We start from the raw sequence: 13,847 nt of genomic DNA, 5'->3' as shown, positions 1-13,847 counted from the left end.
AGCGAGAGGGTCCCTCTCCCGCCCTAACCCTGGCCACCTCGCCAAGCCTCGACTACTAAGTCGATGCCAGGAACCCCAAGTGGGAGGAGAAACCCCCAAAAGGAAAGAGGTGAGTGAACAGGGAAGGAGGGAAGTAGAGAGGAGGGAGAGGAAAAAAAAAGCAGGTATCATATACAAGCAATTTCTACACATATATTACAAACTGGGAAAATGACCGATCATTAAGATATACATAATTCATATAAAATTTTGAAATAAAAATAAAAATCTGTTACAGTCATAACTATTCTTTTTCCACATTTATAACCAGTACCCACACAGGCAGTGACAGAGTGGAGAGAAAAGGTGCTTACGAAGAAAATGATTGTCTGCTGAACAAAAAACAAAAGGTCCTATCGTGTTTGACCAAAACTTGGACTTAAAAACAGAGAGAGAGAGAGAGAGAGAGAGAGAGAGAGAGAGAGAGGGAGGGAGGGAGAGATAGATAGATAAAGGAGAAAAGAGAGCAACAGAAGGAAGAAACATTTGCTATTTCTCTCGAGGAGTTTTTTCTTTCGTTCTTTTTCTTTCCTTTTTAAAAAACAATTTCAGAACGGAGATGTCAGATTGTTTTTTTCCTTTTTGTCTGTTTGCTTTTGTCGTCTCGTCGTCACGGCGGTGGTTTTTGTATGGTCGACTCCTTAAATCGTTTTAAACTAGAGAGAATATTTTCCCAGATACAAATAAATCGTCATGCAGGTGGGGTGCCGGGTCCGTGGGAACCAAAAGGAGAAACCGTGCTTGTCCTGGAAAGTATACAATTGTCACCTCTTTTATGTTTTCTGCCCGCAACGTCGGCGTTTGTGACTGTCTGGTGGCGTCGCGGTCCTTTGGGGTGGCTGTGGTGGTAGTTGGTGGGGGGGGGGTTGTTGATGGTTTGAGGTTAATTTATTTTTCTTGTTCATATATATATATATATATATTTGGCTGGGGTGGGAGTGTATATGGACGTGCGTGTGTGTGTGTGTGTGTGTGTGTGTGTGTGTGTGTGTGTGTGTGTGTGTGTGTGTATCCTGATTTCGGTTTGTTCTAGGGATGAAGCAGAAGGAAGAGGAGCAGGGATAAGAGGAGGAGGGGAAGGTGAAGAGGGAGGAGGGGAAGGAGGAAGAGGGCGGCCTTGGCTATCATACATCACATTCCGAGTCGCTGGAGGTTACCGAGAGGATGGAAGTGCCGGTGTCCGCGCGCTCCGTCAGGCTGGACACGCTGGTGGTGGGGCTGGCCGCCGTGGACGGCGACTCTGCCGAGCCGTGCGTGGGGCAGCCAGGCTCGGCCAGCGAGCGCATGCCACTCGGTCCGATGGCCTGATGCTGGAGCCTGCGGGAAAGAGAGAGCCGTGCTCGCCCTGACTCAGAGGCCCACCACCCTGCTCCCCTGGCTCGCATTGAGGGGAGCTTGGCCCGACTGGACCCTCACTCCTACCTCCAGCGTCCGTTCTCTAGCCATCGCCCCCGACAGCGCTTTGTGTTCTCCCAGGCACCCAGCTGCTAACTCCCAGAGTACTGGGGAGCTTTCCTAACCCAAGTCCCGGCTCCTTGGCTTAGGGAAGCATTCTAGATAGGGACAGCCTTAAAGAAAGAATTGAACCCCAAGCCAGCCGCCTGCGGAGAGTTGAGCAGGCGGCAAGGGACCTTGCTTGAGCCCAGGACCAGCAAGACAGTGGGAAAGAGCTTCGCTCTTCTTCTGAAACCCCAAGGCCCGCTGCCTGGAGACCCAGACTGCCCAGCTTTCCCAAACATACATCCAGAGCTGCAGGGACAGGAGGGGGGTTTCTCCCAAGAGTTCCCACCGTTTTACTTCCTGAGTCCCTATGCGGAGAGCGCAGGATCCGGGGAAGAGAAAATAGGGAGGTGGAAACTAGAAGATGGGGGTGGGGGGAGAAGCAAGAAAAAGGGGAGAAAGAGAAGGCAGAAAGAAAGCATAGATTGTCTCTTTTCTGGGCAAAAAAAGCAGTTGCCTGAGCCTAGTGTCTGCCCTTAAGGAAGCCTTTTCCCTGGTCCTGGGTGCTTCCCCCATCTGACGAAAAGTGACCTCCACGGACAGAGATGAGAGGCAGGTGGCCTCAGGCCTGGACCACCTAAAGTCGCACATACTCCAGGCACTTACTCACTCTAAGCCTCCAGCCACCAGCAGCTGTCAGCAGCTGGGGTGCCAGCTCCTTGCAGGGTCCCAGGCCTAGTGCCTTTCTAACTGAGCAAGGCTCTGGATCAGAGCTTTTGCTTACCCCCACCCCTCACCCTCGCTTCTCCCTTCCATTTGGACTCATTTTCTCTAGCTTCTCTCCCTTTCCTACGGATTTTTCTTCTAACCCAGCTTTAAGTAAGAATCAACCAGAACCAAAACAATTCCATGACTCTGTAACCAACTTGCTTGCTACAGAGCTGCACCTGCTGGATGTTTGCTTCCCCACTAAAGCGAGTGCACTAAAGGGATGGATGCGCCTTAACTGAGGCCATCCAGAGACTTAGCACTTGAGCAACACCAGGAGTGGACACACTTTTGTGAACACATCAATTTAAACACACTAGGCCTCTTCACGCCCAGTCTGTGTTCCCTGTTCAGGGTCCCAGAATGAAGCTCGCTGGATTGTGGCCACGGGGCCTTCTTCCCTTTGTGGCAGGAACCTAGGTCCATTTCCCCCTCTTTGCCGCTACTGGGCCTCTCTAAGGCTACCCCCCTTACAATGCATAGATATAATCAGATAGCAAATAGAGTTTTCCTTTCCTCCCATCCTTATAGCTGGAGCCAGGGCTGAGGAAAGCCACCAGGGGACTAAGGCACCATGGGTAGAGGACACTAGAGAGGCATAGTTCCGGCCCTGATAAAATGCCCCTCTTGGGCAAAGCAGTCTATAAACACTGTCTGTGGTTCCCTGTTCCAGGACAACCCCAAACTTTCTCCAACTACCCAGAGAGTTCCAGCTTCTCCAGCTTTGGGTCATCTGCCCCTACCACTCCAGGATCGCCTGCATTTCAACTCATGTCTCCTTCCCCAACCCCGGAGGCCCTGGCCCAGCCGCGGTCCCCGCCACTGACCTGTTCTTGGCTGCCGCAGCGCGATCGCGTTGTCGCCGGTTCTTAAACCAGTTGCCTACTTGTGTGGGAGTGAGGCCGGTGGCCTGCGCCAGTTCGCGTTTCTTGCTGGGGTTGGGGTAGGGATCCTGCAGGTACCACTCCCGCAGCAGGCTCCGAGTCCGCTCCTTGAAGCAATGAGTCTTCTGCTCGCCGTCCCAGATGGTACGCGGCAGCGGGAACTTCTTGCGCACGCGGTACTTGTCCACTGGGCCGAGGGGGCGGCCGCGCAGCTTCTCGGCCTCCTGGTAGTGTGCCTCGAGCCACATGGCCTGCAGCTTGCCGTGAGACTCTTTGGTGAACTTGTGGTTCTCCAGGATGTGGTACAGGTCGCGGAAGTTGCCGGTGTGGAAGGCAACGACGGCGCGCGCGCGCAGGATCGACTCGTGTTTGTTGATGGCCTCGCACGCCCCGGGGGCCACGGGCAGCGACCAAAGGAAGCGGCCCAGCCGCTCGATGTCGCCCGTCTCCTCCAGCGTCTCGCAGACGCTGGCCACCTGCTCCGGTGAGAAGTTGAGGGTGGGCAGCTGGAACATGGACAACTCTTCCGGGGGGGCCCTGGAGCCGCCGCCGCCGCCGCCGCCGCCGCCTGCTCCGCCAGCACCGCCGCCTCCCGCACGGTTCCCGCCGCCGCCTCCTCCCGCGCCGCCGCCGCCGCCCGCACCGCTCCCGCCGCCGCTACTCGCCAGAAGTAGGGAGCAGTGGTGAGAATCGGCGAAGTTTGGCAACAAGAAGTGGGAGGAATAGAGGTCTAGGGGGGAGCGGAATACCATGGACTGACCTGAGAGGAGAGGAGAAAATTCAGGGAGAGGAAGAGAGAGGGGAGGAAGAGGAGGAGAGGGGCGATGAGGACCAGGAGGAGGGAGAGGAGAGGGGGGAGGAGGAGATGGGAAGGAGGGGGGAGCAGAAGGAGAAGGAGGGGGAGGAGGAAGGACGTAAGGGACACCCACACCCCACACACATCCACATACACACACACCCGCGCAGCCACATAGAGAGGGAGGAAGGAGAGCGGCCCGGTGCGCGCGCGCAGAGAGAGAACCCGAGGCAGAGAGAGGGAGAGGGAGAGAGAGAGAGAGCAAGAAGAGAGCGAGAGGAGAGCGAGAGCCAACCACCGGCGAGTCAAGATTCAGCGATTCCACAGCAATCGCCCTAATGACAACAGCCTCATAATATCTCCCCTAAATCCACAGTGAGTGCAGCATTGAAACATTTTGTTTCGCTTTTCTATTGGTCTGTGGCGTGTCGTTGTGGCGTTGCCACGGCAACCACTGCCAATCACTGTCAGCCCTGCCAATCAATACCGAGAACGTAAGGACGGTTTTACCACTTAGCCGGAGGGGAGGGGGGAGGAGGAGGGAGAGGAAGGCGAAACAATTAAAAAAAAAAAAAAAATCTTTGCAACTCTTAATATCCTCTCTCTGCGTCTGTCTCTGTCTCTCAGTCTCTCTCTCCTCTTGCTCAAGGAAGTTGATCCAAAAATTCTAAAAGGACTAGATGTAGAGTAGTTAGATGAGACAACCAATTAGTTACAAGGAGTGTTTTGGGGAAGTGGCTCCCAGCCTCAGGAGCAGCCTGCAGCTGAGGACCAGGTAACCAAGGTTTGCACACAGTGTCTGTCTTTCTGTCTATGTGCGAGCTAATAGTGATAGAGAGAGGGGGGAGGGAGGGAGGGGGAGAGGGAGAGGGAGGGAGGGAAGGAGAGAGAGAGAGAGAGAGAGAGAGAGAGAGAGAGAGAGAGAGAGAGAGAGAGAGAATGAGGCCTTTTGCACACTCAGCCTAGCAAGCCGCCGGGTGAGCGAGTGAGCTTAGATTTGGGAGACAATATGTGGTACCCAGGAGGTTGAACCCAGGACCTGTGAAGGCTTTCCTGGCCAGTGCCACTGAAATACATTTACCCCGCTTTCTTCCTTGCTGAATGCAGTTTTTTACTCAGCTCCCAGACAAGGGTCAGTGAATTCTTCCATCACCTAGTATTTTAAAATAACAAAAACAGCACTACACTTTCTCCATCTTCAAAAGCAATCCCACCCTTTGTCTCCCCATCCCTAGATGCCTCCCACGGTTGTAGGGAAGCAACAGGAACCGAAAAACCTAGGGGATCTCTGGACCATGGGGAGTTTGGAGAGTGCCCACTTTTCCTACATCCATGGGCACAATCACTGGGCCTGCCCTGCATCCTCAGAAAGAAGCTGAAACTGTAGGGGGCACCATGAGTAAACACCCAAGGCCTGAAAGTTCCTTGCTTGTACATAATGTAAATAACAATGATAACAAATAATAAAAATCTAATTTCTTCATAAGGTAATATCACAACCCCTAAACAGACTCCCTTTCGTCCAAAGAAAGAAGAGGGCCTTCCTTGCCTGCGGGGCACCAGGGTCCCCAAGCCAGCCAGGGGCATTTATTCTTAGGTATGTTGCTTGTGAGAAGTTGTAATCTGCATCTTGAGTCCAGCCTCCCTTTGTAAGGCTTCTGTAACTATGGAAGTGTGATTTACGCAGATTTGTCCGGGTCAGAGACATCTTTCCTTACGCACTGTGTATATTTAGACAGGATTCGGTTTGGTGTTAAAAAGTGTATATGTTGAATGGATTCACACACAGTAGCCAACAATGCCCACATTGTCGGCCCATGTACAACGCGTATTGAAACGCAGCGCCCAGACTTCTACTAATCTGCTCTCAATAAAGCTGAAATAATTATCCTAAGCTGCCTTTCCAGAAGAAAAATCATTGAGGAATTCAAAACTTTTTTTTTTTGAAAAAAAAAAAAAGAAAAAAGATCTTTTCTACATTCCGATGCAGATCTGGGGGCGCGGCGCCGGGTACACACCACTCGGGAGATCTCAATGAGGGAGGAGTGAAAAAAAGATTGTGGGAGAGTTTAAATGCGAGCCTAACTGGAGCCTGGAGCTAAAATGGTCGCTGGCCCTAAATCTCCAGCTTGGGTCTTTCTTAGGCCTTGATCCAGTAGCGCCAGGTTTTAAAGGGGCTAGAAGTGAAAACCCGGTTTGAGGGTGACAGCAGTGTTTGGGCTGGACTAGAACTATGCTAGCTGGAGGCAGGTGGGGAACCTAAATTCACTGACTGGGTGGACGAATGTTTTCCCTAAAAGGTGGATCCGTCGAGCCCCACTTTGGTTCTCTCTCTCTCTCTCTCTCTCTCTCTCTCTCTCTCTCTCTCTCTCTCTCTCTCTCTCTCTCTCTGTGTGTGTGTGTGTGTGTGTGTGTGTGTGTGTGTGTGTGTGTGTGACACACACATCTTTCTGTGGACCAGGAGTCCTTTTCCGCTCAGCTGCGAGGCTCTGGGCGGTCGCTCATTGCAGGCCCAGAAAGAGCCCAAAGGTTGGGACACAAAAACAGACACTTCGTCTTTTCTTCCCGACCCCTTTCTCTTATAGGGGAAGGATTATAGGCTGAAAAGTGGGAGGGAGAAGGGGCAGGAGGAGGAAGCGGGGGAGGAAGGAATGAAAAAGGGGAGGGGAGTGGGTATTGTGCCGCGTGGGGGGGGGGGAGAATTCCTACGGGTGGGTTTCCGAATATTGTGTTCAACTTTTTGAAAGCAGCTCGTGACCCCGAAACTGCATCCCCCGGAGCCGGGGACCCAGGCGCCAGGCGGGCGGGTGAACCCGGCCAGTCCCTCCCAATCCTCGCAACCCCCCGCCTCCGAGTGGGGGGGACACAGGCCTGGAGGGAGGCTGGGCAGGTGCCGCGGGCTGTGCCGAAAGCACTGAAATCGAAAACCCTCTCCACTCAGGAAGAATTGAGGCAAAAGGATTGCGGACTTTGCTCGGGAGCAGTCCTGCACTCCAGCCACTCGGCAGTTCGGTGGCGGCCGCGCCTTTCGAGCGCTAAGCCGGGAGGAGGGCTGCAGGAAAGGCGCACAGCTCTGCGTGCGCCCCTACCCTGGCCGGGCCTGCAACAGCCCAGGACTGTGGGAGAGCGTCTAGCAAAACTGAGTTCTGCACCTCCCTTTGAGCCCACCTCCGGCCACACCGCCACCAGCACTTCTCTGGCGCAGGCCGGAAGCACTACGCTGCTTCCAATGCCGGTAAGTTGAGAGTCCTGAGAGCTGGGCAGGGAGGCGGGGCAGATAGTCCCCGGTGCTTATTGCAGGACTGGATCCCACTGGGGATCCACAGAGTCTTGATCTGAAAGGTTTAGGTGTGTGCATTTTCCGGGGGGGTTGCTGTGGACCTCTGGAGTTTTCCCAAATTCCCACGCACTGAACACTGGCGAGAAGGGCCGGTGCCGATGACCCAGGTTGCCTTCTTCGCTGGTCAGGGGTGGGTAAGGCCGAGAGCTAGGAAGAGTCGGTGGGACGCTGAGGATCGCCTGCACCCCAATACTCTCAGAGCCGCAAGACAGGTGTGAATTAGCCTGTAGGGCCTCTAGATCTCTCTTTCTGGCCTCTGAAACTCAAGAATCTGGGACTTAGTGTATCTACCGTCACCTGCTCAGACAAAATTGCCAACACCTTCAACCCCGGCCCACCGTATCTTTGGGTCAGAGTTCAGCTGGTGCGGAGAGAAATGGTAACACTTGAACCGGGGAGTGTTCTGTCCTGCTCTGCCAGGCACTTATTTACAGCCTCTGTATAATCAGGGGACTTTGCTGGAACCCCACTCCCTTCTTATTTGGTACGCCAAGGGTTCCGCAGGTCTGCAGGAGAGCGTGTCCCAGAGGGCCTGGGACAGCTACTCCTGGTTCTCCTTGCTCAACCCGGAACTGCCAACCCAAATGGTCAGTAAGATTGGTCCTGGGGGGTACGCCTCTTCCGGGCTGTGGGACGTTGGAAGACGGAGATTGCTGGGTAGCGGGTGGTCTGGGCCTCCCCGCAAGTTGCAAACGAAGAAGCTTGGCGCAGGCCGCCAGGGAGGGCGCAGGGGAGCTCAGTACTCGGGCGGGGAGGCCTCGAAGCCCTTCAAGGACCCCCGATTACTTTCCTTTGAACAACAACAACAACAACAACAACTGCTCCCTCCCCTTAGTTCCCCTCCCTTCCTTAGCCTCCGGGGATCCTGGCTTCAAGCAATTGTCGCTCAGGACAGTAAACACAGCTCAGTTGCCTCAACTTTCCCGGTGCATAAAAGTTCCCGGCGTGAGGGGAAATTTGAATATTTGATCAGCCCCTTTGAGTGACCCTCATTAGCCTGGCGCCCTGCTAAGGCCCCAGCATTGCAAGAAAGCTGCTGGGCCCGGCATTTGTACGCCTTGTTAGCGCTGCTTAATGAAGCCGCCCCGACGGCTCAAAGGCGGCCTCTGGGGCCGGCAGCGCGCACCTCAAGGCACCCCGCTCTGCCTAATGAGCCCCGCCGCCCGCTAAAGGCCCTTCCACCCCCCACATCCTCAAACAAGAGCGGTTTGGCTCTATCTAGGACCTGAACACCTCCCACAGCCAGGCTCAAGAGGGTGGGCACAAACCCAGTTTAGCTGGCTACACAGTGATCTAGCCCCAGGAGAAAGGTGTTAGAACTTGGGGGAGAGTTCCAGCGGTTATGTGTACCTGAAAGTAGGGAGGTGGATATTTACAGCTTTTGAATCTGGTTCATCATCCGTGTGTATCACGAATTTTCCCCACAGAGCCAGCTATAAATCAATTAGACACCCCAGTTCCTGAAAGGTTCATCTGGACGAGAGCTGGAATGGCAGACGGGTAGATACACACACAGCTTTCTGCCTCCCTTTCTCAAATTCCTTTGGTCTCATCTCCCCAGGAGGCCTCACATTTCTTTCCACCAATCATCCGACAAGTAGAACCCCGGGCCTGCATCTGAGAAAGAGTGGGCAGGTTCAGCTCCCTAAACCAACACCGTTGGCGCCTCCACAGAGCCCACAAAGTGAAATGATAGAACCTGTCAGTACTGATGAAACTTGGGCGCCAGAGCCTGACTTGGAGGTTCGCATTTGCCTTCATACTACTCCTCTGATCTCGCTTCAGTCATGTGTCTAGCCCTGGAGAGACATGAAGAAGGTACACTAACTAGCAAGGCTACTCTCTTTGGACAAACCTGGAGGGCATAAGAGAGGAATTTTTGGAAGGAAAGTGGAGACAGACATTCATTATGACAACCATCTATTTCTTTTCTTCTCTTTTTGGGGCAAGGGACATGGTTGACTAGTTATTATTTAAAAAAAAAAATCTTTAGAAACTGTACTTCACTCCTTGGGAAGAATTGGCTTTCTCCCCTTGCCCCCTCTCTCCTCCATCGTCCTTTCCCCCTGGACGTTTGGAACTCAAGGTCCCCTCTCACTCCTTTCTTGGTCACCTAGCTCGTGGATCTTTAAATGGGGTTTGGGAACAGGGAAGTCAGTTCTTGATCTTCTGGACGCTCTAGTCTCCATTTGCTTACAGGCCCCTCCGCCCCCACTGGGCAAGATGACTTGCTAACCTCAGGAACCCATTCAAGGCTCGCTTTCACCGACCAATGAAGGCCAATTTGGGTTCTGGGGTAGCGGAGCCTCAGAGTCCAAGTCCATCTGACCGGCTCCTCCTCCCTTACCTTCTTCCATTCAGCTCCACTCCTGGGCCCAGCCCCTTTTCCATTCCACGACCCCCTAAACCAAGCCCGGGTAGACATACTAAAATCATCTCTGAGCCGGGCAAAGGTAGTGGCCAGGTCATGATCCATTCAAAGGGCAAAAGCAGAGCGGGTACTCTTGGAGTGAAGGGGGACCTAAAACGGAGGGTAGAAGAATTCAGTTCGCAGCTCCACCGGCTGCTCAGGGGAGGAGGCGAAAGGAGGGGTTTGGGAGTCTGCGGGCATTGGGTCGGGGCAGCAGGGACTTCAGGCGTCGGCGTGGGGGGCTAGATCCGGAGGAGAGGGGAGGGGTGGCGGGGGTCGAAGGAGCACGCGGGGCGGAGGGGTGTGGGGCTCTTTAAGAGCCACACGGCTAGCAGGAGAGGCGTGCGGCCCTGTGCTGGTAGCGCACTGACCCCGAAGGGGATTTAGCGGGAAGGGAGCGACCGGGTTCTGGGGGCTTTGTCCCGGGGCGCCCAGAGAGGCCGAGACACAAGAATAAGAAGCGCCTGCATCATGAAAGGCTGCAAGGAGCGGCGGCGCTGCTGCTCTTGACTTCTGAACACGGCTTAGAAGGCCTGCCTGGGTTTAAGCTGAACTGAGGGTGCTGAGCCCTGAGAGCCGAGTTCACCCGCTCAGAGTTCCTGGCCTCTGAGCTGAGGAGGCCTGGGATGGGGACCGATGTTGAGTCCTGGGACTTCTAGCAAAGTCTCCACTTGGATCTTACAGCCTTGCGACCCCAGCGCAGGGCTGTCTGTGACCCTAACCTGCCTCGCCTAGCATGGCCAAAGAAATTTATTTTCCCAACTTGGCTTTTGTTTTTCTGTGTCCACCTCAGGCAGAACCGGAGCTGGCTGACCCCAGACTGATTCTCAACAGGTGGCAGGGTAAGTCTGCTTAAAGAATTCTGTGTAAAAGCATCAGCTCCTCCCCGACCCCTTCCCTTTCCCCTCCCTCTTTCCCCTTAGGCGGGTCCGAGTTCACTGGGCTCCTCCTGCCAGCGGTGGCAAGGGTGGAGGGTTGCTACCTTGGTGGGGAGCGGTTCTGGCTCCCAGTCCCTGGTTAGTGGATCCCTTGTAAAGTTAACCCCAGTACGCGGAGTCCCAGTCATGGACCATCTCTCTCATCTCCTTGCACTGAGCCCCTGCGCCCCAAGAGGGGGAAAGAGGCAGAGCGCACGGCAGAATCTCAAGAGCCGAATCTGCGGAAAGGGGGCCGAATCTGCGGGAAGGGGGCCCAGGGATCCCTGACCAGCCGGCTCGGTGTAGGGGTTACTGCGGAAAAAGAACTCTCCGTCCTCTTTGTGAGAGATGCGCGAGCCTGCCCGGAGGGGTGCGCGCCGGAGGCAGAAAGCAGGGCAGATGAGCCCTTGGCAACCAAGGGCGCGGTAGGGTGGGGGAGGAGGTAGAAGAGCCCCAAAGATTGGGGGGGGGGGACCAAAGAAAGGCAAAGGCAAGAGATTCAGGGCATCCGCGAGGAAAGTCCGAAAATGTCCTTAGGGAGTACCTCGAGCAGACGCGCACTCGGGGGCGCATGCTCTCTCTCTCTCTCTCTCTCTCTCTCTCTCTCTCTCTCTCTCTCTCTCCTCTCTCTTCTTTCCTCTCCTTCCTCTCTCCCCTCTCCCCCCATTCCACACAGGTAGCCCCCACACTGTTGGTCATGCGGGTCTCATCGCACACCGCGAAGCCACCATACCCCACTCCTCACCCCGGCAGCCCAAAGATTGACCACCCGTGCTCCGGGGAACTGGGATGACCCCCCAGGGTAGGGGAGCAGGGAGGATCTTACCTGCGGAAAGGTAAGAGAAGCCGGGAGCGTGCAGCAGCGGCGGATAAATATTCATTAGGAAGTGTAAGTCCTTTCAAAGGGCTCTGCGCGAGCGCTGTCGCTCCAATCTCTCTTTCCCTCTCTCTGTCCTCCAGGAAGGCTCTCCCTCCAGGAGCTATCTCACCCACCCCACCCCCCCTTCCTGCGAAATGCCGGGTGGATCCTAGGCTAACTAACCTGTTGGGAAGCCTGAACTGCGGCAGCGCCTCTACAGCTAGCTGTTTGCTTTCGCTCTTGGGGCGCGCGTTCCCCCATCCTCTCCCCTCCCTCCTTTCGCCCAGCCCCTCACCCCTCCTAAATTACTACATCATTAGCTTTATTGGGGGGGGGGAGTAACAGAGCAGCCAGACGCACCTCTCCATAGAAGGGTGAATAGTTGGTGCCCCGTGATGCAACCCCAACCCCATCTCCACCTCTCACCCATCTGCACATCTTCACTTAGTCTAGCTTCTTCCCTCTTTGACATCTCCCTCCTCTTATCAACTCAACTCCCTCAGCAGCTTTCCCTCCTTGTGCCCCCCCCCCCGCCAATCCAGATCACAGATTGGGTCGAGAGTGAGGTGGCAAGGCAGTAGGTCCAAAGTCCTGTGTGTCGAGGTTAGAATTCTTCCCTGCCATGGGTATGGGGTGGTTATCTGGATCTCCATTTCCCATGTAGGGTTTCCCTCCTGACCCTGCAAGGGCTCGAAACAGCTTGGACTTATGCAGTGAGCATTAAGAACTTCAGCCTTACAGATCTCAGGGCCCGGGGCCTGGCCCCAGTCACTCGGCCAGAAAAGCTGCTTGGGGGTGGGGGTAGGTGGGGATAAGTGGTTTCACTCAGTGCGAACCTGTAGGAAAAACTCACAGGCCGACAGTCGGACTGATACTCGTCCTTTAGGGATACACTGCCTGAAGTTAGTCTCAAGTCAGCTCCGATCACCGAAAAATCACGTCTAGAAGATTCCGCGAAGCCACTTCCAGTTGCACGTGGGCAACACTCTTCCCGCCCCATACCTGCTCCCTAGCAGGCAGGTGAGAACACTAACTGCCTGGGCCCTAGAAGAGAAGTCGGTGGAGGAACACATCACTGTGGGTTGTTTAGAAACCCGTAATCACAGCTCTCAATACTCTGGCCTTTGCTATCCAGGCCCTTAGGTCCCTCTCGGGACTCTAAAAAGTGCCTTGATCCCAAGGTACCCAGGGCAGAAAGTGACTCAAGCTCTGACCCTCACGCTGGGCGCTTAGAGTTGGGGGTGAGGGCTAGAGGAGGAGCCTAGGGGGCGGGTCCTTATAGTTTGCTGCCCTCAGCGCCGTGGCGCCGCGGGTGCCAGGAAGGAGAGTTTTGCCCCTTAACTCTTTGAGGGCTTGCTTGGAACCTCCCTGACTACTGGGCCACTGCTCCCTCCTGAGTCCCAGGACGACACAGGATGTGTCTAAGTGGCTAAGAGGCCTGCAGGCTTACGCCTAGAGCTGGAAGTCTCTCTCTCTCTCTCTCTCTCTCTCTCTCTCTCTCTCTCTCTCTCTCTCTCGGTTGTTTGGAGCTATTGTCTACGAGGAGACGTTGTAGAGGCTGGTCTCACCCCTTCCTGCATCCATGCTGTGGGATGGCAGAGGGTCGCTCCTTCTTGAAAAGGGTTACTACTTAGTAGGGTAGATACAGAAGGGTGTGAAAGAAGCAGGATGCTTGGGACTGGTAAAACTTACCAAACTTACAGCCCACCCAAAGTCAGGGACCTATCTTTGTACAACTCTACCAAACACAGATCTCTGGGGTCATGTAAAGGGACCCTAACAAGAGAGCTGGAGGAATAGGGAAGTGTCCACAAGCATGGGTCAAATGCATGGATACACACCCAATTATCTAGATGCAGACAAAAGCTACAGTGTGGAGTGACCCCAGACTCATGTACAGGAAGCCAAGGAGAGGAGGCTCAACTAGAATGCGGTACTTCCTGCAAGAGGTGTGCTGGCCTGGGGGGAGGGGAACAAGAAACTCTGTTGAATCTACTGGAAGTAAAGTTGCAGGCCACATTCTGAAGAAAGAGCCAAGGAATCAGAATCAGCTACCCCAGAGCCTGCCTTTAGACTCTCCTTCCTGCTCTGTTGGAGACACCCAGAAGAGGGCAATGCAGGAAAGATTCCCTTTGGCTCGGTTATTTCTTTAGGGTGTTGTCTTTTTCGCCCTTTGCCTGGGAGAGTATGCCCTGGAGTAGGGCTTGAGTAGACAGAACAGGCAGCCTTCACCAGGTGACAAGAAATTCTCAGTTTCCAGTGGGAACAATCAGTTAGGAAGATGCTCCCACATGAGGAAAAGTCCTGGCTGATCCCCTTTTACTTTCCTCTTATATTCTGAGATTTGGCGAGAACTGTAGCAATCCCTATCCAAGCACATCAAATAAATCTGCA

The 13,847-nt window shown here is 54.5% G+C and overlaps 1 protein-coding gene across 2 annotated transcripts; it reads right to left on the bottom strand.

Annotated features, from left to right (window-relative positions):
* Nucleotides 1–606: 606 nt before the first annotated feature.
* On the bottom strand, nucleotides 607–11,906 carry Six3 (SIX homeobox 3). Of its 2 annotated transcripts, none has more exons than XM_051175207.1 (4): nucleotides 11,814–11,906; nucleotides 3,075–3,891; nucleotides 1,197–1,356; nucleotides 607–785 (listed from the first exon to the last, which is right to left on the bottom strand). In XM_051175207.1, exons 1-4 carry the CDS (start codon nucleotides 11,881–11,883, stop codon nucleotides 696–698), a joined length of 1,137 nt encoding a protein of 378 aa, XP_051031164.1. In that variant the 5' UTR covers nucleotides 11,884–11,906; the 3' UTR covers nucleotides 607–695. The 2 variants fall into 2 exon arrangements, with proteins under 2 accessions (XP_051031164.1, XP_051031165.1); XM_051175208.1 differs by lacking the exon at nucleotides 11,814–11,906 and adding an exon at nucleotides 11,421–11,544.
* Between the last annotated feature and the right edge of the window lie 1,941 nt (nucleotides 11,907–13,847).

Source organism: Phodopus roborovskii, unplaced genomic scaffold (assembly GCF_943737965.1).
Source record: "Phodopus roborovskii unplaced genomic scaffold, PHOROB, whole genome shotgun sequence".
Lineage (NCBI taxonomy): Eukaryota > Metazoa > Chordata > Mammalia > Rodentia > Cricetidae > Phodopus > Phodopus roborovskii.
Note: the sequence above shows the minus strand (reverse complement) of the source record. Positions and strands in the feature narration are given on the sequence as shown.